At 59.5% G+C, this 22,199-nt stretch overlaps 2 protein-coding genes across 6 annotated transcripts; one reads left to right on the top strand and one right to left on the bottom strand.

Moving 5' to 3' along the window:
* Positions 1 to 171: 171 nt before the first annotated feature.
* Positions 172 to 3,751, bottom strand: PTX4 (pentraxin 4; the record flags this gene model as incomplete). The annotated part of the gene is given in 9 exon segments (XM_082644131.1): positions 172 to 624; positions 628 to 752; positions 755 to 814; positions 2,344 to 2,476; positions 2,478 to 2,662; positions 2,665 to 2,769; positions 2,772 to 2,979; positions 3,610 to 3,708; positions 3,710 to 3,751. Coding segments are annotated over 9 exon segments (1,410 nt in total).
* Positions 3,752 to 9,384: 5,633 nt separating this feature from the next.
* TELO2 (telomere maintenance 2) lies at positions 9,385 to 22,193 on the top strand. 5 transcript variants are annotated; one of them, XM_082644263.1, is made up of 21 exons: positions 9,385 to 9,407; positions 10,417 to 10,752; positions 11,268 to 11,545; positions 13,508 to 13,576; positions 13,790 to 13,937; positions 15,315 to 15,417; positions 15,586 to 15,654; positions 15,840 to 15,981; positions 16,076 to 16,212; positions 16,711 to 16,790; positions 17,012 to 17,113; positions 17,328 to 17,416; positions 17,509 to 17,600; positions 17,789 to 17,905; positions 18,016 to 18,087; positions 19,270 to 19,434; positions 19,878 to 19,969; positions 20,579 to 20,678; positions 20,856 to 20,920; positions 21,138 to 21,253; positions 22,059 to 22,193. In XM_082644263.1, exons 2-21 carry the CDS (start codon positions 10,418 to 10,420, stop codon positions 22,163 to 22,165), a joined length of 2,478 nt encoding a protein of 825 aa, XP_082500389.1. In that variant the 5' UTR covers positions 9,385 to 9,407; position 10,417; the 3' UTR covers positions 22,166 to 22,193. The 5 variants fall into 5 exon arrangements, with proteins under 5 accessions (XP_082500389.1, XP_082500388.1, XP_082500387.1 ...); XM_082644262.1 differs by lacking the exon at positions 9,385 to 9,407 and adding an exon at positions 9,420 to 9,574; XM_082644261.1 differs by lacking the exon at positions 9,385 to 9,407 and adding an exon at positions 9,420 to 9,634.
* The last annotated feature ends 6 nt before the right edge of the window (positions 22,194 to 22,199 follow it).

The raw sequence follows: 22,199 nt of genomic DNA, 5'->3' as shown, positions 1-22,199 counted from the left end.
TATGTTAGAGGGCAGGCGTGCCTGGCCCAGGCCGGAGGCAGCAGCCTGCTCCTCAGTGTGGGTGGGGGCCCCTCTATGGATTGTGCTGGGGTCGGGGGTGGCTGAGCGTGGCTGAAGACTCGCTCTTCCCGCCGGCCCACCGTGTGAGCCCAGCTGCTGTGTAGCGAGGCCTCAGGAACAGAGCTGTAGGCAGGTGCAGTTCACCCTTTGGCTGAATCCATCTACCGATGCGGCATTGGCCAGTGTTAGGATGGCGCTCATCAGGAACTCCTTCCCAGTGGCCAGGTTTGAGACCTCCCTGGGGACCAGCACCTGGTCCCATATGGCCAGGCCTGCTAGGCTCCCCACGAAGGCCTCAGGGCCAACAAACCCACCCCCAATGCTGTCTTGCTCCTGATCTAGCATGAGGGAGCCTCCTGGAGGAATCTCATAGCCTTCCCCAAAGCGGGAGCCAGTGGCCGCTAGCCTTTGGCCAATGTGGAGCCAGTACCTGCCCAGGCCCAGGATGGACGTCCAGATGACACACACATGGTGCCAACAGCCATCTAGCAGTGGCTGGAGGGGCAGCTCCCTGAAGGCCGGGTCTCCAATCACAGAGTGGATGGAGCCGGGGGACAGGGAGTCTCAGCCATGCAGAACCAGCTTGTCATTTTCTTTTCTGGTGTACGAGAGGAGAGTGCCCATGTGTCCCAAGGCTGTGCAGACCCAGCTGCAGACAGACAGGGCACGTAGGCCAGTGAGGAAGCCGGGTGGAAGAAGACCACATTCACAGTGGACGCGTTCGGAAAGATGAGTGCAGGGCCCATGTTGCAAACTAGAAACAGAGGGGGGAGAGTCAGCCCACATTGCGAGGGGCAGCGGCTCACTTATTCTCACGTGATCAGCCTCTTACCAGTGGGAGGACTGAGAAGCAGGACACCTGGCTGAGCCACACTCCTCACCAGCAGGGGGCCCTGGATGAGTGTCTGTGGAACAAATCCCCACAAACACAGTGGCTCAAAACAACACACATTTAGCATCTCACAGTCTGGAGGTCAGAAGTCCCTGCAGGTCTCCCCGGGCTTAAAATCACAGTGTGGGCTGAGCTGGTTCCTCTGGAGGCTCCAAGGAGAAGCCCTTTGCTGCCCTCTGACATCTGCTCCTGCCCTTGTATCTGCATCCCTGACACTGAGCCTCCTGCCTCCCTCTTATAAGGACCCTGTGATGACACTTGTCCACGGGATAATCCAGGATCAGCTCCCATCTCCAAATCCTTAATCACACCAGAAAGTCTTCTTGTCATGTGAAGTGACACATCCACAGGGTCTGGAACCAGGACATGGACATCTTTGGGGGCATCCTGCTGACCAGACTTCCTGCCAGATCTGCTTGCCAGAAGGGTAGGCGGGGCAGGGGTGGGGCACCCAGCCAGAAGCTGGGGGCAGAGCCAGGGAATGTGCATTTCTAGCCCACTGGTCCCTTGGGTTCCAGGATGGAGGGCGTTCTGTGGCCAGCCCCCACCTCCTCTCTTCACCTGGGGGCTCTTGTCATAATCTTTGGCAGTGGTCCTCAATTGGAGATGACTGTACCCCTGGGGGACATCTAGCAGCGTCTGTGGACAGTTTTGGTTATCAGAACTTTGGTGGCCCCCAAATCTACAGCCCCCTTTCCCGGGACCCCTGGTGGTGCCCTCCAGCCCGCCAGCCCTGTCTTACTGGTGAGGCCCCTAGAATCACACAGATGGGGAGGGACCTGCTTCAGATTAATGGGCCCTGGGGGCTGCAAGGCCAGACAGCCAGGTCACAGCTGAGAGTTCGAGCTGAGCGGGCATCTAGTAGTTGGAGGCCAGGGATGCTCCTGAACACCATTCAATGCCCTGGACACTCCCACAACTAGGGACTACCCGACCCCAGATGCCAGTACAGTAGTGCCGCTATAGAGAAACCCTAACCTGGAGATGAGAAGTGGCAAAGCAGAACCGGCTTTGCAAAGACCGGGGGGCCTCCATTGGTGGGCACAGACCCCATGGGATGCAGGCCGGGGCCCTGCAGAGAGGGTTCCTGCTGGCTACGGCTGAGGACGTCCTTGGGACCCCACCAGCCCTGACCAGGGTGATCACCAACTCTGAGTGGGCATCTACTGCCTGCGGGCAGCACACCACTGGTGTGTGCATTGGGTGGCCTGACCTGCAGGCAGGCCATCACCTGGACGGTTCCTTTCTTCGAGGGTGGGTTTTGTGGGGTGTAAAGCAGTGTCTTCTCCGCCCAGCCTGGGGAGAAGTCCTCCTGGAGGGGACTGGAGGCCTAAGGAGGCACCAGAGGGAAAAGTGGACACTGATGGCAAAGGGCAGGCCATGGTGCTTACTCTCTCCTGGGCTCTCGGGGGGCCACGCCTGCTGGCTGCCTGGGCCTGGGGGCTCCTGCGTCCCTTGGAGACAGCGAGCAAAGTCCAGAGGTGGGTCCCCGAGCTCAGACGGAGCTCTGGGTGCCTGCCTGCCTGCCTGCCTGCAGCTGTGGGGAGCTCGGGCTCGATGGCCTAGGTGGGGCCGGGGTCACCTGCAGGGCGGCGGTGCCAGGGCCGGCCACTTGCAGCCGCCCCTTGAAAGCTGCCCCCCCGGCGCCCTGGCTCTGGACGAGGGGCATCAAGCGAGCCAGCACGCCATGCACGGCCTGCACATCCAGGACAGGCCGGAGAGGGCGCTCCTCCGCTCCCCCTGCCCCTTCCTCTCCTGGGCGCGCTGCTTGCTCCTCTCACTCAGGGCGGTGCCCAAGGCCAGCAGCCTGTCGTCACCTTCTGGCCTCTGCACTGAGTCTTCCGCACCCAGGTCTTGAGGTGGCCCAGGTCGCCCTGCACAGCGGCCTGCAGCTGGCTGAGTGCCAGGGCCGCGGCCTGGCTCTCGTGGGCCAGGCTCCAGAACGAGGCCTCCATGACGAAGGACAGGTTGTAGTTGCTGGCAATGCCCTGCAGGTGCTTTAGGGTTGCCTTCTGGAACCTCCGAAACTGTAGAGAGGACACAGGCACTCCTGGGGATTCGATCCTCAGGGTAATGCGGTGAGGCGGCTGATCACTGCCACCAGCCCCCTCGCACCAAGCTAGAGCTCGCAGCGGCAGACAGCCCCAGGTCTGTGCTGCAGTGGGTGAGGGCGCCACAGGCGGCTCCCATCTCTCCCCGAGCGCCACACTCTTTACCCCTCGACCCTCAGGGTCCTACCTGCCAGCGGGATGGCTGTGCGTGGGGATCAAAGTGGGGAGTGCTTGGCGCAGCCCTGATGCCTGCAGGGCATCCGGGAACTGTCCACGGACCCGCACAGGAGTCTCTGCTCTGTGGAGGACCCAGGACATTGCTCCCCATGCCCAGCGGGCTGGCCCGCACCACCCCAGCACACCTGCAGCTACACTCCTCAGGTGGCCCCCAGCTCCACCCACTGTCAGCTGGCTCATCTTTAGAACAAACCCACCAAACCCATTTTGCTATTTCAGCCATAGGTGAAAACAGGCAGCCGATAAGAACTGCAAACTCCACGCTGAGCCCACAGAGCACAGAAGCTTACTACTGTTTCTATGACTTCTGTGCTTTGTCTGGTATCAGTTAAAAAAAACTCTACTGCCCCAAACAGTGGGTATACTCACCTGTGCTTCTAGTCTACAGAGCCTCTCAAGGAATGGTTTTCTTTGCCTCTCAGGTGCAGTTTCTTGCAACAAAGCCCTACGTAGATATATGGGCACAAAAAATTAAGAAGAAAGGCAGGGTTTTCCTCCCCAGGCAGCCCATTCTGAGAAGGAGCGAGAGGCACCCCGGCTGCAGGAGAAGCCATCTGCTTGGAGCTCCTGCCTCCCCCACGCTTGTCCACCTCTCCTGGGCAGTGGTTTTCCTTATTCCTCTCTGGCTTGGAGTCAGGTACCTGCTGACACCTTAACAAAAGGCATTTGCTCTGGAGATTTGGAGGTTCCCAAGGACACAAGCTTAAAACAGATGCAAACAGTTTCTTTGGAAAATAACTCTACTGGGTGTAAGCCCTGGTCCAGCTGGCTCAGAGGCAGACAGGGGCGATTGTTTTAGCAGGAGCACCCGGACTCATGTTCCCACCAGAGAAGTCGAAGCAGGACACGGATCCCAGTGGGGGCCAGGGAGTCCTTAGAGCCAAGTCTGCATCAGGGCCCAGCCTGCCGGCTGTGCACAGCAGATCCGATGAGGCCCCTCTCTTGCCCTTGGACAAGGCAAAGGAAATGCGATTGGAGCCACTTAAATTTGTCTTGGGGCCCAGGTTGTGTAGTGGGCTGAGTGGTAGGTCTCAGTCCTAACCCTGGTGCCTGTGAATGGGAGTTTATTTGAAAAAAGTGTCTTTGCAAATGTAATTAAGGATCTTGAGATGAGGTCATCTTGGATTATCCATATGAGTCCTAAAGTGTCTTTCTGAGACAGAGAGAAGATACACATGGGGAGAAAGCCGTGTGAAGACGGAGGCCGAGGCTGGGGTGAAGCTGACACAGGAGCACAAGGAGCTGGGCGGGGCAGGAAGGATCCTCCCCAGGAGCCTTCGGAGGGAACGTGATCCTGCTGACACCATAATCTTGGATTTCTGGCCTCCAGAGATGCAAGGGAAAAATGTTGTTGCTGTTTTAAGCTCCCCTATTTGTTGCCATTGGTTACAGCAGCCCCCGGAAACAAACACAGGCTGTCTAAGTAAGTAGGGGGCGTGGGACCTCATTCTAGGGCCAGGTCCATGGACAGTTGTGACCCAGTGAGGGCAGCAGGATAAAACCATGGTCAAGGCCAAGACTTGCAGTTAAACAAGACGGCCGTGCAGAGAAGCTGGTCTCCTCTCACTCCTCAAGCGTCACTTTGATGGCAGCAAAGGAACAAAGCCTGAAGGAGACACAGGGCAAGGAGAGCAGGCAAGGAGAACTGACCCGGCGGAGCAGAGAGAGCTGCAGAGGGGAGCCCGAGGGGCAAGCAGCGTGTCGGTGTCCTGGGGCTGCTGCACCCGATGACTACCCTGGGGGGTGGGAGCAGGAATTCATTCTCCCACGGCTCTGGAGGCCACAAGTCCGAAATCAAGGTGTCAGCAGGACCACACTCCATCTGAAGGCTCCTGGGGAGGATCCTTCCTGCCTCATCCAGCTCCTGCTGTTCCTGTGGTAGCATCACCCCAACCTCGGCCTCTGTCTTCACATGGGCTTCTCCCCTGTGTGTCTCTCCTCTTCTAACCAGAACACCAGTCATTGGATTCAGAGCCCACCCGGATAATCCAGGGTGATCTTATCTTGAGATCGGTAACTTAGTTACGTCCGCAAAGATCCTTTTTCCAGATAAGGTCACATTCACAGGTACACGGATTAGGACTTGGACATGTCTTTTTGGGGGCCACCATTCAGCCCATTACAGGGAGGTTTGAGAGGTTGGGGGGTGTCCAGGGCTGGTGGGGGGCTGGGGCGAGGTGCAGGCTGGAGTAAAGAGACTCATGTCAGCCTGGATACAGAGTTGCTGGACCCCTGTCTTCTCCCTGACCCCCTGTGCTGGGCGACTGCTCCTACACACCAGCCCAGCTCCAGCACGTGGTCAGCTGGCTCTCTGGAGCCACACTATCCAATACCAGAGCCCCAGCCACGTGCGACTGTTAAGCCCTTCAGGAGGCTAGTCTGAGTGGAGATCCGCTGCAGGTGAAAAATGCACACTGGATTCAAAGACTTAGTACAAAAAAGGAATGTAAAATACCTCACTATCAACAGATTTTATGTGTGATTACATTTTTAAAATTATTTATTTATTTATTTGGCTGCACCAGGTCTTAGTTACGGCATTCGGGATCTTTATTGCTGCGTGTGGGATCTTAGTTCCCCAACCAGGGATTGAACACACGCCCCCTGCATTGGAAGGCAGGTTCTTAACCACTGGACCACCAGGGAAGTCCTGAAGTTAATTTTATTTATTTTTTATTTTTTAAAATATATTTATTGGGGCTTCCCTGGTGGCGCAGTGGTTGAGAGTCCGCCTGCCGATGCAGGGGACACGGGTTCATGCCCCGGTCCGTGAGGATCCCACATGCCGCGGAGTGGCTGGGTCCGTGAGCCATGGCCGCTGGGCCAGTGCGTCTGGAGCCTGTGCTCCGCAGCGGGAGAGACCACAACAGTGAGAAGCCCGCGTACCGCAAAAAAAAAAAAAAAAATTTATTTGTTTATTTATTTATTTATTTATTTTTGACTGAGTTGGGTCTTTGCTGCTGCACGCGGGTTTTCTCTAGTTGGGACGAGCAGGGACTACTCTTTGTTGCAGTGCGCGGGCTTTTCATCACGGTGGCTTCTCTTGTTGTGGAACCTGGGCTTTAGGCGTGCAGGCTTCAGTAGTTGTGGCATGCGGGCTCAGTAGCTGTGGTGCATGGGCTCAGTTGCTCTGCGGCATGTGGGATCTTCCCAGACCAGGGCTAGAACCCGCAACTAAGCTCATGCACTCTGGGGCCCATGCAATGCAACTACTGAGCCCGCGCGCGCTGGAGCCCACGCGCCTCAACTAGAGAGAAGCCTGCCTGCTGCAACTAAGACCCAAAGCAGCCAAATAAGTAAATAAATAAAATTAACTTCACCTGTTTCTTTTTACTTTTTTTTAGTATGGCTATAAAATGCTTAAAATTAAATATGGGACTCACATCATAGTTGGATTGGACAGTGTTGCACTGGAGAAAGACTCCAGGTCTGCAGGTCCCCGGGCACAGAGACAGGGGCTTTCCTTTCAATCTCTTTCATCATCCATTCTTTTTAAAAAAGAATTTAGTGGAAAGCATACATATCATAAAATTCACTCATTTTAAGGGTAATGCTAACAACAAGGTATTGAAATAAATGTCTACTTATTGGACTGTGGGAGTCTGAGGGTTCTGCCAGCTTCTGGAAAGCAGCAGCCACAGCCAGGCACCTGCCCCCAGGCTGGAGAGGGGAGGGAGCTTCTTTAGCCCCAGCAGAAAACCTGCACTTACTGATAGGCAAGAGCTTCCCTGCACCCCACCAAACAAAATCCCATCCACAGGTGAGACAGAAATCTGCCCAAACAGAAAAGAAACTGGGAGACGTGCAGAGGGCCAAGGAAAGGCTCAAAGGCATTCTAAATAATACCCTCAGAGAGACAAGAAAAGCTTTGTGTCCACAAGGCAAGAAACAGGGACTTCCCTGGCGGTCCAGTGGTTAAGACTCGGTGCTTCCACTGCAGGGGGCGCGGGTTTGACCCCTGGTCAGGGAATTAAGATGCCGCATGCCTCGCGGCCCAGCCAAAACAAACAAACAAAACAACAAAAAAACACAAGGCAAGAAATGGATGCTATGAAAAAAGAAATAATCAGAAAAGAAGAAGTTGCTCTTGGAAATAAAAATTATGATTTTCCCCCAAATCAAAAGAGTAATAAAATGACTAAATAAAAAAATAAAATAAAATGCAAATAAATAGATAAGTATAACAGAAAAGCTAAAAGGCGAAGTTAAGGCAATTTGTCAGAAAGAAGGCAAAAAGGCAAAGAGATAGAAAAGAAGAGAGAAAACATTGGATTGAGATCAATCCAATGAAAAGAAACTTAGAGAGTGAGACTACAGGATATAGTGGAGGAAATTTTAGGAAGATAATACAGGAAGGTGCTGCAGACAAGGGCACCCATCATTTCAAGACCACGTGGCAGAGAGCACCAGGTCAAGGAACGAGGCCTGACTCCAAAGCTCATCTTGTCAAGTGTCAGACACAACAGATGAGATCCTAAATGTGTCCAGAGAGAAAAACCTGGTCACGTGCGAAGGATTGGGACTTTCTCCAGAGGACTGTGGGCCACCTCAGCAGCAAAGCTGGATGCCAAAGACAGAGGAGCAAAGTGATTTTCATTTAAAATTGAGCAGTCAGAGTGGCTGGTTAGCCCAGATGGTTAGAGTGTAGTGCTGATAAAATTGTGCATCTAGCTCAAATATGAATCTACCTGGAGCAAAGAATAAGGCATTTTTCAGATATGCAAAGGCTTACGAAATTTATCCTCTGTGCAGGATCTCTTGAGAAGTTACTGGCTAACAGGATTCAGGAAAATGTGGGGAATAGAGAAGGGAGGAAGCTGTAGTGGGAACCGGGAGTGAGAGCCCTAGTCCAGGAGCGGCCCGGGAGGAGTTCTCGGAGAGTCCCAGCAAGGCATCATCCTCTGCTCCTTGCTCCCTCGCACCCACGTCCAACCCATCCGGTCCAGCCCAGGTCAGCTTCTTCTCACCACCTGGCCCACCTTTGTCCACGCACCGGACGCCCCGCGGGGCTTTCTGCATCCGCGGTTGCCCCCTACCGTCCATTCTCCTAACTGCACCCAGAGTGGAGCTTTTATTTTTTATTTTTATTTTTTTGCAGTACGCGGGCCTCTCACTGCTGTGGCCTCTCCCGTTGCGGAGCACAGGCTCTGGACGCGCAGGCCCAGCGGCCATGGCCCACGGGCCCAGCTGCTCCACGGCATGTGGGATCCTCCCAGACCGGGGCACGAACCCTCGTCCCCTGCATCGGCAGGCGGACTCTCAACCACTGCGCCACCAGGGAAGCCCAGAGAGTGGAGCTTTTAAAAGGAGACCGCCCTTGGTCACTCATTTTCTTACCCTCCCTAGTTTTTCTTACCATTATCTGCCATCTGATATATTGTACGTGTACTTTATTTGCCCCCTTGACGTGTGAACAGGAACTTTGCTTCATTCTGTGCCCTGGAAGAGTGCTTGCTGCCTCAGCAGGGAATTAGTTAATGTATGTTGAATGAATAAATGTTTTCCATGTCACCTCAACGGCTTTCTGGGCTGAAATAGTACCTCCTTGAGAAGTCTTCCCAGATCGCTCCCCAAGGTCGCCATAGGACGTTCTGCCAAGACGGAAGGTCCTATATCTACGCTGTGCATTGTGTCAGGTGGCTATCGAGCCCTTGACACGTGGACAGTGCAACCAAGGAACTGACCCGGTGGCTGGTGACTACCGTGCTGAACGGTGCAGCACCTGTCCCAGGACACCCATCAATACCCGAAATCACCCCAGTTGCGACTTCATCCTAGTCTGTGACCCGTTTCCCTGCAAAGGTCGCGGCCTGCGGAGAGCGGGCCATACCTCTGGGCGGGCGGCGAGGCCGCACACGCGTTTGGTGCTCAGTAGGAGTTTGTGGAGGCGCGCACGTGTGAGCTCAGGAGAGATTGGGGCTCGCGAGCGGGGGAAGGGCGGGAGGAGGTAACTCCGGGAAGACCAACGCGGAGGCTGAGGGAAGGCAGGCGGGCGCATAAGTGCTGGACTCCAAGCCACCTGCCGCGCAACCCCAAGCACACTGCCCCGCCCACCAGGAACCACGCCCACTCGGGCCCCGCCCCCATGTGCCCCGCCCCAGCCCCAGCCCCAGCCCCAGCGCAGGCGCAGATACAGCCGCCTGTCCCGCGCGTCTTCCGGCTCGCAGGTTCGCCGCAGATTCGTCACCAGCTTCCCCTAGTACCGGCGCCACAGGCTCAAAAAATTCAGCACCAGCTCTGCCAGGGCCCCGGGAACTTTTGCTCTGCGGCCGCGTGAGGGACCGCGAACCGAGCGCAGAGCTGGGCCTCGGGGGCTGTAGCGAATCGGCGACGGGTCGGTATTGGCGGAGCGAGCGGGGCGCAGCGCGCCTTGGCGACTCTGCGGACCCGGCGGGTGCGTGCCTCCCTGTGACCGCTGCCCGTCCGGAGGTCCCCGCCTGCCCCGACACCCCATCCCGTCCCCCGAGGACCGCTGCCCGCCGCGCCACTAGGGCTCCGGGCGCACGCTGGGGAGCGGGCGCGGGGCCGGGCGATCGCTAGCGGGTCTCCACGCCCCGAGAAGGAGCCCGCGTGGACCGGGCTGGGCGAGGAGGCCCAGGCCAGTGGGGACACTTCTTGGGCCCCTAGTGCATCCCGACCTAGTGGCTGGGTGCACTGGTGACAGACAGCTGCCTACTTAATGGCGCTCGTGCTGCAGGGGCGCCCGACCCGAAGTAAATGCTACCTGCAGATGGTTTTGTTTTCTGGGAAGGAAGGCAGCTTGGCAAGGTGAACCACAGGTGGATGCGTCAGGGAGTTAGAAGTGCTGATGGGTCTCCCAGCCTCAGCTCCCTTGACATTTGGGTTTGGCTACTCCTGTTGTGGGGGCTGTCCTGTGTAATGGGGTATATGGGATGTTTACCAGCATCCCTGGCCTCAGCCACCCACAAGAGACAGAGTAGCACCTCCGGTTATGACATCTAAGGTGTCTCCAGACATGGGTCCCTGGGGCGTGGTTGCCCTACTGCAGAGGGCACCATGGAAGCCTTGGACCATGAAACCTTCCCTCCTCGAGGGCGGGAGAGCGGGCTTCCTGAGAGTATGTGAAAAGTGCTTCCTTATCCGAGACTGAGTCCCACGTGGATGATGACAGCTCCCTGGACTTCCTTTCTCACGTGCCTTTCCTGTGAACTCCAGGATGGATCCTGAGGTCTCTGCCGTCCGGCTCACCGTCTGGGAGGCTGTTCACATCCTTTCATCTTCTGAGGATGGGGGCCGCATCTCCTGCACCCTGGGGTCTCTGAAGCGCTATCTTGGTGAAACGGAGAATCCAGCCCTCCCTGAGGAGCAGGAGGAGTTTGCCAGGATCCACTTTTCCACCTTTCTCAGATGTCTGGTCGGCAAGCTGAGCCCCGACTGGCTGGAGCTTCTGCCTGACGGCCAAATGGAGGAGCTGTGGGCCAGCTTCTTCCTGGAGGGCCCGGCTGACCAAGCCTTCCTGGTGCTGATGGAGTCCATCGAGGGTGCTGCCAGGTGAGCTGGGCTGGGTCTGATTATGGGTTCGCTTTAACACCTGAAGGATTTCGAACCAACGGGTTCTCCAGATTCTGTGAGAGTTTGGCATCCTGAAACGTGAGAGAATAAAACCTGTGCACGTCAGAGCACTGAACTAAAAGCGGGTTGCGTTAATCTCCTGCGATGGGAAGGCCCTAGCCCTCTGTCCTGCCATGTGGGCCAGGGGCAGCAGCAGGAGTGTTTGCATCCGGGCTTAGGTGGTCTAGGTAGGCAGTGGGCGTGGCCATCCTCCTGGGGCCCCTTCACTCTGTGGCCCCCAGCTCTGTGTGAGGCACCCCAGCAAACTCATTCCCTCAACATCAAGCACACCACGGTCCTTGCGGGGAAGCTGTGTTATTGGGAAGCTGGGTTTTCAGCAGTTGCTGTAGAAGTCGGTGGGTCCGGTGATTCGAAGGTGGGGAAGCTGCGTGGGGCTGGCAGGCTTTCATGCCCCCCCTAGGAAGCGAGGCTGTTTACACCTGCTCTTGGTTCAGCCCCAGCTTCCGTCTGATGAAGATGGCGCAGCTGCTGGCCAGGTTCCTGAGCGTGGGCAGGATGGCCGCTGTGATGGAGGGGCAGTGTCGGCAGCAGGCAGGGCCAGCCTTCCCCCTGCTTCAGGAGACGCTTCTCAACAAGGTTGTGGGCCTGCCCGATCGCCTGGGCAACCGTCTGCAGCGGGAGAACCTGGCCACATTCTTCCCTCAGAACTACTTCCCTCTGCTGGGCGAGGAAGTCCTGCGAGTGCTGCAGGTGGTCGTGGACTCTCTCCGAGGTGAGAGCCCCTCTTCTAACAGCCTCCTCAGGCCATTGTCTCCTCCCTCCCTCCCAGCGCTCCGGGGACTTTGCCATCTCTGGGCAGTGCCATCGTCCAGTCAGACGTTATCGCATGTCTGGGGCGGCAGCCACCCAGCTGTGAAGTTTCACCCACAACTCTGCTGCCTTGGAGGTGGAGCTGACCCGTAAGCCCTGCAGTCCTTGGTTGGACGTCCAGGTGGGGCTGCTCACCGCCCGGCCCCTCACTCAGAATAAGGGAACGTCCACAGTCTGGAAACCAAAAAGCTCTTACTCTGAAGAGGGTCCAAGGTGGCTTCCGGCTGCGGTGCCTGTGGCCTTGTCATCGTGGGTGGAGGACCTCGGTGCTCTGCTGTCTGGAGGCGGTGCTGGGGGCCGACCCTGAGGGAGCTCTCTGCACCTGGGGGCCATGGGAGCAGCTTCCTGCCCACCCTCTCCACTAATCACGGTCTCTGGAGCATCAGGGACATGGCTTCCCCACGTGTGTGTTCCAAGAGCCGAGAGAAGCCAGGGGCCATGGCAGCCTGAGTGGGGGTGGGCGTCAGGTGGTAAAGAGCGGGCGGGCTGTCCGAGCCACCGCCCTTTCCCCCAGTGAGGTCCTGCCTTCCCTGTGGCCCTGGCCCCTGCACTGCCCCCACCCTGGCCCGAGGCCCTCATCTCGCCTGGGTTCTTACCACAGCCTCCCACGTGCCCTCCTGTCTTGTCTGAGCTGAGCAACTGCATGATGCTGTTACCATGAGCCACACTCAGAACCTTCCAGCATCTCTGCTCCTGCCTCCTCCCAGCTCTGGACTGGCGGGCGTTCCTGCTTGGGACACCCCGTGCTCTGGCCTCAAGTGCCTCTTCTCAGGGCCGCCTTCCTGGTCACCCTGTTTAGTGTCGTAGCTGCTGGCTTGTCCTCTCCCTGGAACTGGCCATCCTCTACGGTGCTCAGAGGGGCCCCGCCCTGTTGTCCGACGTCCCCCCCCCCCCCGGAGTGAGCTGTGGGCCTGGGCTTGTGCGCACCACCGACCCGGCGCTCAGAATGGTGGCTGATGCAGGCCGGTGGTCCTCACGGGTGTTGAGAGAAATAGACCTAAGTATTGTGTCCTTGGGGCTGGAGTTGTGCCCACATCTCGCAGACTGTTCTGCCCTCATGGACGCAGGTCGTGAGGGGTTGCCTGTCTGCCCACAGTTAACCGCACATGGCGAGTGGCTGCCCTGGGAGACAGCCAGGTGGCACTCGGCAGGGGGCCGCAGGGGTGAGGCCTCTGCTGCTCTGTGGGGCCCCCTTGTGTCTGCACACCCTCTGCTCCCCCTGCTGTGTCCCTGAGCATTACTGTCTCGGGTGAGAGAACCACGCGGGGGGAGGCGTGCGCCTGCATTTCTCCAGCTCAAGCGTCCAAGCGGGGTTCCAGCAGGGCCGCCCAGCCCCTGCTCTGGCTGGGAGGGTCCGCCTGCCTGGGTGTCCTGAATGCCTCTGGAGCAATGTCCCCCTTCATCCTGTGAGTGGCTGCGTTGAATTCTGTCTTGGCAGGATCCCAAACGGCCATCTTTAGATCTCAGATACTGCGTTTGCATCATGCGCGGGGCCATCTGTCTCCTGGTTGGTCCCATCACCCTGGCTCTTCTGGGGCTGCTGCCGCCGCCCACCCTCTCCTTGTTCCTCTGTCCTCATTTCCTCCCTGTGGCGCTTAGAGCCCCTCCTCTTCACTGGGCCCTTCTGGTGCTGCCGCCTCCCGGTGCCCCGCAGTGGTCCCTGCTTTATAGGATCACTGTGAACATAATGCTTTTTAAATGGTTATTTTCATTGGCTCTTTGAGTTGGAAACAAGGCTGGTGAGGTTGGAATTAGACCCAACAAGTTGGCAGTTTTACAACCTGGGATCCGCCTGGAACAAGGTCTGTCTCTGCTCGGCCAGGTGTGCGTTGATGGCCTTACCACCGTCTCCTTCCTGTCCCAGGTGGCCTGGACTGCTCCGTCTCCTTCCTGTCTCAGGTCCTGGGGAAAGCCTGCGTCCACGGGAGACAGAGTGAGTGTTCGTCATGGGAGAAGCTGCGGCACGTCCCGGGAGGGGTGGGCTGTGCGGATCCCTTGTGGGGAGTTGCTGAGGTCCCCTTGCGTGGGTCTGGCCCTGCTGGGCCCCTGGGTGGGGGCTTGGCTCTGTGATAGGTGGGCCTGTGGGCTGCAGACACTGGACGCCCCATGGCCTCTGGGCTCAGGGCCCCCGTGTGCTTCCCCTCAGAGGAGGTCCTGGGCGTGCTTGTGCCCCGGCTGACGGTGCTCACCCAGGGCAGCTGCCTCTGGCAGCGGGTCTGCTGGTGCCTGGTGGAGCGCGTGCCTGACTGGGCCATGGAGGCCGTGGTGAAGGGGTTCGTGGAGGCTGCCCCAGGGTAAGAAGTAAGGCATCCTTTCTGCTGCAAACGCTTCTCCCCCAGGAGGGCGGGCAGTGGGGATCCAAACGACTCCTGCCTATGTGGGGTCAACGCTCATGGGATGTGGGCGGTGGCCCCTCTGTCTGGTGGCCGGTCATTTCGTAGAGTTTGGCTGTGTAAACGCCCATCTTTCCCACTCCTGACGGCTGTGCTGGGCCCCCCAGTCCTCATCTGGCTGGACCGAGACGGAGGCTGCGGCTTCTCTGCAGCCTGAGGGTCCCTGTTCTCAGAAAACCCAAATCATGCAGAAGGGTGTGTGGGGAATGCAGCTTCCTCCCACCTGGTGGCTGTGGTGACTTTCCTGTGTGCCCGTCCACCTCTGTGTCTGTGAGCAAGGGGGTCTGCGGGCCATGTTCCTGAAAGGGCAGTGCTGGGTTGCTTGGTTGTCATCCACGTTCCTTCAGACCATCTCCCAGCATGAAGGGCCTGTTTCTCTGCCAAAGATGTTTCCTCCCTGTTTGACTTCACATTTCTTTGATTCTGGCTGAGGGTATGTGTCTTGGAGGCATCACGAACCATCTGATCGAGTCTTTTACTCGCCTGTGTGAAGGCTCCTCGTGAGGGGGGGCCCCCACCTTAACACAGGCCTGGGTCTGTCCTGGCCGGACCACTGGTTTGGCTTCTCTGAGATGTTCTAACTGCCGTGTGAGCCCAGCATACCGTGGGTCACTGGGTAGGGCTCAGCCTTCTCTGTCACCGAGGCTGTCGTGCTGTCTGCCCCAGGGCTGTAGGTCACTTTGCCTGGGTCTTTCTCTTTGACTTTATCAGTTTTCTTGTTTTTTCTTTTTCTTTTAACCTTCACGTCTTTGATTTGAGGGATGAGGAGGGGAACACAGCCTCACCTGCTTCCGTGCTGGCGGGAGGGTGTGTTGAGCTCTAACTCACTAAAGGAAGCAGGGGTCTCTCAGTCTAGATTGGGATCTGCAGACTACGGCCTTTGGGTTGAATGTGGCTCACTGTGTTTTTGTAAGTAAAGTTTTATCAGCAAACAGCCACGCTCATCCGTGTACCTACCTGCTGTCGCTGCTCTCAGCTACCGTGTCTCTACAGAGCCTGATGGCCTGCAGCCTGGCCCTTCACAGAGAAAGCTGGCTGCCCTGGTCTAGACGGAGCATTTCACCTGGACTGGTCGGGGCAGGCAAAGGATATCCTCTTGTGTCCAGTCGCTGGGCTCCCTGGTTTCCACATTTACTGGGAGGAGGGAGAGTCAGGACTGACTCAGGGCTGAAGCACCTGCACGGCTCCCTGGTGGTTAGCATGGAGCCCGGGGGTCCAGTGTGGATCCATGGGATTCGGAGTTGTGCTTTTCCCTCTCCCCACCGCTGTGCCTCGCAGGCCTGAAGTCCTCTCACGGCTGCTGGGGAACCTGGTGACAAAGAGTAAGAAGGCCCAGTTTGTGATGACCCGGAAGCTGCTGTTCCTACAGTACAGCTGCACGGTGAGGGTGCCAGCCGGGGGTGGTAGCTGCGGCAGGCGGGGCTGGAGCAGTGCTCGGCTGCCCGGACATGTTGTCCTTCAGCCCAGACCCGTCCTGCCCCTGGGCTCCCTGGGCCGGGCGGGCGGTGTCTGCCTGGCAGACGGTGAGAGGACGCCGGCTCTGTCGCAGATGCCCATGCTGCAGAGCCTGCTGGGCTACCTGGCCACGGACAGCCAGCGGCGCTCGCTCCTCATGCAGGTAAGCCCTGCCTGTGCAGGTAAGGGACTCTCAGTCCCCGCGGGGAGAGCGTTCCTGCCTGGGGTGGAGGGCGCTGGCCGGAGCCTCTCTGGGGCTGTGGGGACGTGGGCACCAAGGCCCACAAGGTCCCGGGATGTGTTGGGGAGGCGGGGGCTGTCTGCCAGGCCGGGCCTACCACCCACCAGGTGCTGAAGGAGCTCCTGGAGACGTGGGGCAGCAGCAGTGCCATCCGCCACGTGCCCCTGGTGCAGCAGCGCTACGTCAGCAAGGCCATCCTCATCTGCCTGGCGCACCTGGGGGAGGCGGAGCTCCGGGACAGCCGGGATGGTGAGCACGCGGGGGTGCCCCATCCCCACTGCCCCCGCCGGAGCCCCATCCTCCCCCCACCCCCAGCTCAGCCCATGCGCGTCGGTGCTTCCAGAGTTGTTGGCCAGCCTGATGGAGGGAGTGAAGAGCCGCTTGGACAGCAGCCTGCCCCCCGTGCGCCGCTTGGGCATGATTGTGGCTGAGGTGGCCAGTGCCCGGATCCACCCCGAGGGGCCTCCCCTGAAGTTCCAGGTGAGCAAGGGCTGCGCCTGCCACGCTCTCCCTGAGCTGCTGACACTCCTGCCCCGGTGTCACCCTGCCTGCCTGTGTCCAGGACCACGGAGCATCTGTGCTTGGTGTCGAGTTGGCCCTGGTGGCCCTACTGAGGCCGCGGCTGGGAGGGGAGTGGAGGCGCAGCCCCTCAGCTGGCGCCTGACCACGTGTCCCCAGGTGGATTCTCTAGACGGGACTCTCAGGCCTCCCCTCCGTCTGCCGAGCCCTCTGGGATGTCCTTGGAGATGGTGCCACATCTGCTCTGTGTCTGGGGGATTCCCAGGCCCTCCAGCCTTCAGCCCCCCCAGTGCCACCCTCTGCAGAGGGGGAAACCTGGACAGTTGCTCTTGAAAGACCGTTGGCTGCCAGAGGCCAGAAGCGCAGACTGCGGGCTGTGATGGGAGGGCCTCGCAGGGGCCCAGCTGTACCACTCCCACTGCTCCCGTCCCAGCCAACTCCAGCTCATCTGCGTTGCAGTATGAAGAGGATGAGCTGACCCGCGAGATGCTGGCTTTGGCCATGCCCCGGCCCGCGGCTGACAGCCCCTCGGAGGCGGGGTGAGGGTCTCCATGCCCTGGTCCCTGGTCCCCCTCCTGGAGCTCTGAGCGTGGTGGGCCAGGTGGGGTGGCTGCTGCACACCTGTTACTCCTGTCCTACTATCGCTGAGGCAGAAGCTAAGATGAGGGCGGGGGTGGTGAGAGCGCTCCCTCGGGAAGCATGGGTTCTGGGATGAGAGACTTGTGGGGCACCCCTGAGGGATCCTTCTCTGTCCCCAAAGCCCGTCTTTCACTCCGGTCAGTGGAGAGACTCCTGACAGAGAGACTGTGGACCGCAGCGGCCCCCAGCCTGGGCCTGAGGGCTCCGACTCCGAGCTGGACAGGTGGGGGCAGCACCACGGGGGAGAGTGTGAGGGTCCTGGCGGGGCCCGCCTCAGGGTGTGGGCCCTGCGGCGCCGGTTCCCTCTGCCCGACGAGTCCTCCTCCTACCCGGAAATCAGCCCACGGGGCTCTCAGCCTGGCAGCCATTCCCGAAGCTTCAGGGACTGGGGGTGAGTCCCGGGTAACAGGCAGGTCTGTGTGTCTGTTCTTCCTCAGCGATGATGAGTTTGTCCCCTACGACATGTCGGTAGACAGGGAGCGGAGAAGCAGCAAGGCGCCCTCGTATGTGCGGGGCTGTTTGGAAGGTGTGCCCCCGCCCCCGCCCTGGGTCCCCCGCATGCTGCCCACCCTGCCCGCCGGCTCCGCCTCACTCAGGCGCCATGTGGATTCTGGGCAGCTCTGACCGGGTCCGAGGACTGGGAGCGCTGGGAGGCGGCCCTGTGGGCCCTCGAGGGGCTGATCTTCAGGAGCCCGGCTGCCACTCAGGAGGTGAGCGTGTGAGGGCTGGGCTGTCACGGTCGCAGGAGGTGGGTGATGGCTTGGCAAGGGCATGTGTCTTCAGGGAGCCCCATGTGGCCCACATGGGCCTTGGCAGCGGGGCCTCTGCCGGGCGGGGGGCGCAGCCCAGGCTCCTCGAGACAAGCCCCTTCTGTCAAGCACCCTGACCCCGTGCGCAGGTGAGCGTGGAGCTGGCCAAGGTGCTGCTGCACCTGGAGGAGAAGACAGCCGTGGCGGGGTTCGAGGGGCTGCGCCAGAGGGCCCTGGTGGCCGTCACAGTCACAGACCCGGCTCGGGTGAGTCCCTGCGGCTGAGTGGAGCCTGGGTCGTGCCCCCAGCAGGGGCTGTGCTGGGGCCCTGTCTCCGGGATCGTGGCCCTCAGAGGCCTCTCGTCCGCCCGGCCTAGGTGGCGGAGTACCTGACCGCACAGTTCTACGCCCTCAACTACAGCCTCCGGCAGCGCATGGACATTCTGGACGTAAGTGCCTGGGCCTCTGTCCCACTCATCAGGGCTGGACTGGCAGGCCTGGTGCAAAGCCCCTGGAAGGGGAGCAGGCATTTGCCAGAATCTACAGGGATGGGACCACAGGCCTCCCCAAGCCCCTTGTTGCCAGACCTCAGAGGCTGGGACCAGCGTCTGTCTGATGTTTTCTTGACAGAGCATGGGCTTCAGGGGCTGCATTCTTTGTTTTAGGTAACAGCATTACTGAGATATGATGCACACAGCGTAAAATTCAGTCTTAAGATAAGCAGAATGTGGTGGGTTCACACAGTGGAATATTACTTGGTCTTAAAAAGAAACGAAATTCTGACACCGTGCTCAGTGAAATAAGCCAGACTCAAAAGGACAAATAGCGTACAGTTCCACTTATGTGAGGTCCCTGCAGCCGTCAGATTCACAGAGAAAGAGAGCGGATGGTGGGTGCCAGGGGCTGGGGGAGGGGTGGGGAGTCAGGGTTTAATGGGACAGAGGTTCAGTTTGGGAGGATGAGAAGGTTCTGGAGGTGCTGGTGGTGACGGCGGCACCATGAGTTTACCTGGTGCCGCTGAGCCGCGCTGAACAACGATTACCATGGTGAACGTCACACCACGTGTGTTTGTCACAGTGACACAGAGACTAAGACAAAGCTGAAAAAAGGTTCAGCGTTTCCATGTTTACGGTTCAGGGGCGTTTGGTACTTTCCTGACGTTGTGTGACCATCACATCCACCTGCTTTCAGGACGTCCCACGTCACCCTCAAAAGAACCCAAGATGCTCCCTCCCCCACCCCCAGCCCCGCAGTCAGTCTGCTCTGTCTGTGCATCTGCCTGTCCTGGGTGCTTCCTAAAAACGAGGTTGCACGTGTGGCCTCCGGGTTTGGCTCCGTCCACATATGGCCTGGGCTGGGGTTCCTTCCCTTTTCCTGAGAGGTGGGGGTGGCGGGATTGGATGGGCTCTGGGTTTCGGGCTCATCAGCAGGGAGCACGCCCACCTCCCTCCTATCTCCCCTACAAAGTGAAGTGAGCCTGAGGGACTCCAACTGACTTGCATGGGGTTCCCAGAACCCACGCCCCCAGGACTGCCGGGGCCTTTGAGGGTACCCGATTCACCTTGAAATTTGGAAAATGTCATCCTTCCCCAGTGGGATGGCGGCTGCCCCGGGTGTCTCCTCTTTTCAAGGTCCTGACTCTGGCCGCCCAGGAGCTGTCTCGGCCGGGGCGCCTTGGGAAGGCTCCCCAGGGGGGCTCCCCAGACCCCGGCTCCCAGCCTGGTGGTGCCGTGGTCCCGGCCTGGCGGGCGGTGGTGGAGGAGCGCGTCAGACGCAAGACCCGGCGATTTTCCAAGGTCAGCCAGGCCCTGGGGTGGCCTCTTGGGTGGGACCTCTGCCCTGAGGGGACAGCGATCACTGTGTCCTGTGAAGGGAGGGTTTTTGGTACAAACTGAGTGATGTGACACATGCTGTTAGGGCATCACATTGAAGTGACTTTAAAACGTGAATGCAGATGTGGGTGTGAAAACAGCCCTGAGGGTTCTGTCGGCAACAACTGGCCCGGCGCGTGCTGGGTCATTGGGGTCCCTCTAGGCCTGGGCTGAACATGCTCCCCTGGGATGTTGGGCTATGTCTGGAGACATTCTTAGTCGTCACCGGGGGTGGGGGGTGGTACCCGCTCCTCTGGTGCTCAGGACCACCCCTCCCAAGTGTCTCGGAGTGTCCCTGGTGTGAGGTCCCCAGGCGGGGCTGTGCCCTGTGCCCTGCCTGGCGCCTTGTGAGCACGTGTGTTTGGCAGGGCTCTCCGGGGCGGGCACCAGCCATTGGCCCCAACGAATTCAACTTGGTGGCTGGCTACTTCTTCTTCCCCCTCCTTCAACATTTTGACAGGTGAGCGAGTTTTCTGGAGGCCTGTGATTTGGGGAACAGGAGCCCTGGCACCCGTGGGTGGGAGGGTCCCTAGGGTGGGGGCTAAGGTGGGATTTGGCTTCAGGGGGGTCAGGAACTCGGCTGTGATTGTTTGTAGCTTAAATCAAGTGACGTGAGGGCATTAGGCGTCAGGGTGTCCGTTATCTCCGAATGATGGGTTCATGGTGGGGCCGGGGCCAGAGCCTCACCCTGGTGCCTCGACCCGGCGTGCCCTGCCGCCCCCGTGCGCATCCTTGTCCTGTCTCAGCCCGAGCAGGGTACAGATGTCCCCCAGCCATCGCCACATGGGTGCAAGGCTCTGTGGACAGAGGGAAGGGCCTGGAGTCCTTTGCTGCAGAGGCCCTGCAGTCAGCGGTCCTGCTTCCTGATCCAGGCCCGGGCTTGACCAGGCGGCCTTGCAAAGTGACGGGGAGTCTGTCCAACGCCTTCTCCTTGTGGCTCTGGGCGCCACGTGGGGACAGGCAGTGAGGAGGAGCGTCCAGGGGCTTGGGGTGCCCTTGGTGGCCCACGAGGTTGGGGAGCCGGCCCTGAGTGCCTGGCCTGCACCATTCGCTGGGTTCTGTGTTGTAGGCCTCTTGTGACTTTTGACCTTTTGGGAGATGACCAGTTGGTTCTTGGGAGACTGGCCCACACCTTAGGGGCCCTGATGTACCTGGCTGTGAACACCACGGTGAGCTGGGACCCCGTTCCCCTGGCATCTGATGGCTCACCTCCCGTGGGGTCTGCGCCATGTTCTGTCCCTCTGTGGGCCTTGCCTTGGGACAGGAGTATTTGAACCTGAGGATGGGGTCTGAGGCGGGGACTGCTGTGTGCCAGGACCCCTGCCTACTGGGTTCTGCTGTTTCAGGTGGCTGTGCCCATGGGCAAGGCCCTGCTGGAGTTCGTGTGGGCCCTTCGTTTCCATGGTGATGCGTGAGTAGCTACAGGGCTGAGGGGAGTCGGGTGGGGTGGGGGTCCTGAATCCTGCTGGAAAGTGGACAGTGGGAGGTGGGTGGCAGCTTCCGGGGTGGCTGAGAGGCAGCCTGGCTGGGCGCTCCTGCAGCAGGAAGGGCCGGCGGGGCTTCCCTGGCGTGGGTGGAGGGCGCCAGGCTGCAGCTCCTCACAGCTCAGTCTCCTGCCTTCTCTGCAGCTATGTGCGCCGGGGCTTGCTGTCTGCTGTCTCCGCCGTCCTCCTCAGCGTTCCGGCTGAGCGGCTGCTGGCAGACCTGCTGGACGAGCTGCTGGAGGCCCGGTCCTGGCTGGGAGGTGAGTGCTAGGCCGGGGTCACCGTGGCCAGGTGGCGGGAGGCTGGTGCAGCCTGGAGGGGCCGGGGTGCCGTCAGCTCGTGGGCAGCGTGGCCCAGTCCCCAGCCCAGCATGAGCGTCATGTGGCTCCCGTTTGTGTGCTGAGTGTCCTCAGTGTGGGGGTGGGGACATGGCTGCTGTCGGGTCACTCTGACTTTGGGGAGTCCTGCAGGGAAGGCGCCCAGATGTGGGGGTGGCACCTGTATATGCTGGAAAGTTCCATCCTCAGCAAAGTTACAGTGGTGATTGGCATTTTGCCACATTTTCTCTGGCGGCCACCCCTTCCCCACACACATGTGCTCTTTTTAAAAAGTCTCTGTGGCCAGTAGTACCCCCACCTGTGGGCACTTGAGCCATGGCCCTCAGAGCCACCGTGCCCGCGTCCACCCTTGGGGCTTGCAGCTCATCTGCATCCACACTGGCAGGCCCGGTGGTTCTGATGGCGGCCTTTCTCTCCCTTTCTGCCAACCCTGCCCGGCGAGGCAGCCCGTGAGCCTCCTAGGCTCCTGCAGGCCAGCTCCCCAACATGGGTGTCTGAGCACATCTGCATTCGGTGTGTCGGGATGGCTCGGGGCCTCGTGCTGTGGGTGCAGGTGCCTCCCCGGCCGGGCTCCCAGCCCCAGGTGCTAAGGAGCCCTTTGCCGGCGTCTGAGGACGTTTTTGTGCCACGCGGGGCTCATTCAGGAGGCTTCAAATGAGGGCAGCTGAAGAGGGCTGGCCTGCTCAGTGCTGTGACGCTGCCCATGCTTCCGTTTCTGTCTTTGCAGACGTGGCCGAGAAGGACCCAGACGAGGACTGCAGGCTGCTGGCAGTGAAGGCACTACTGCTTCTGGAGAAGCTCCGAGACAAGCTCCTCCCCCTCTCCTCTCCTTAGCCCCCGACCCCCGGGAGGCACATCCTGCTGGAAG

This window comes from Mesoplodon mirus, assembly GCF_964341445.2.
Source record: "Mesoplodon mirus genome assembly, chromosome: 15".
Classification (NCBI taxonomy): domain Eukaryota; kingdom Metazoa; phylum Chordata; class Mammalia; order Artiodactyla; family Ziphiidae; genus Mesoplodon; species Mesoplodon mirus.
The sequence above is the reverse complement of the archived record's forward strand: the minus strand, read 5'-3'. Positions and strand labels throughout refer to the sequence as shown.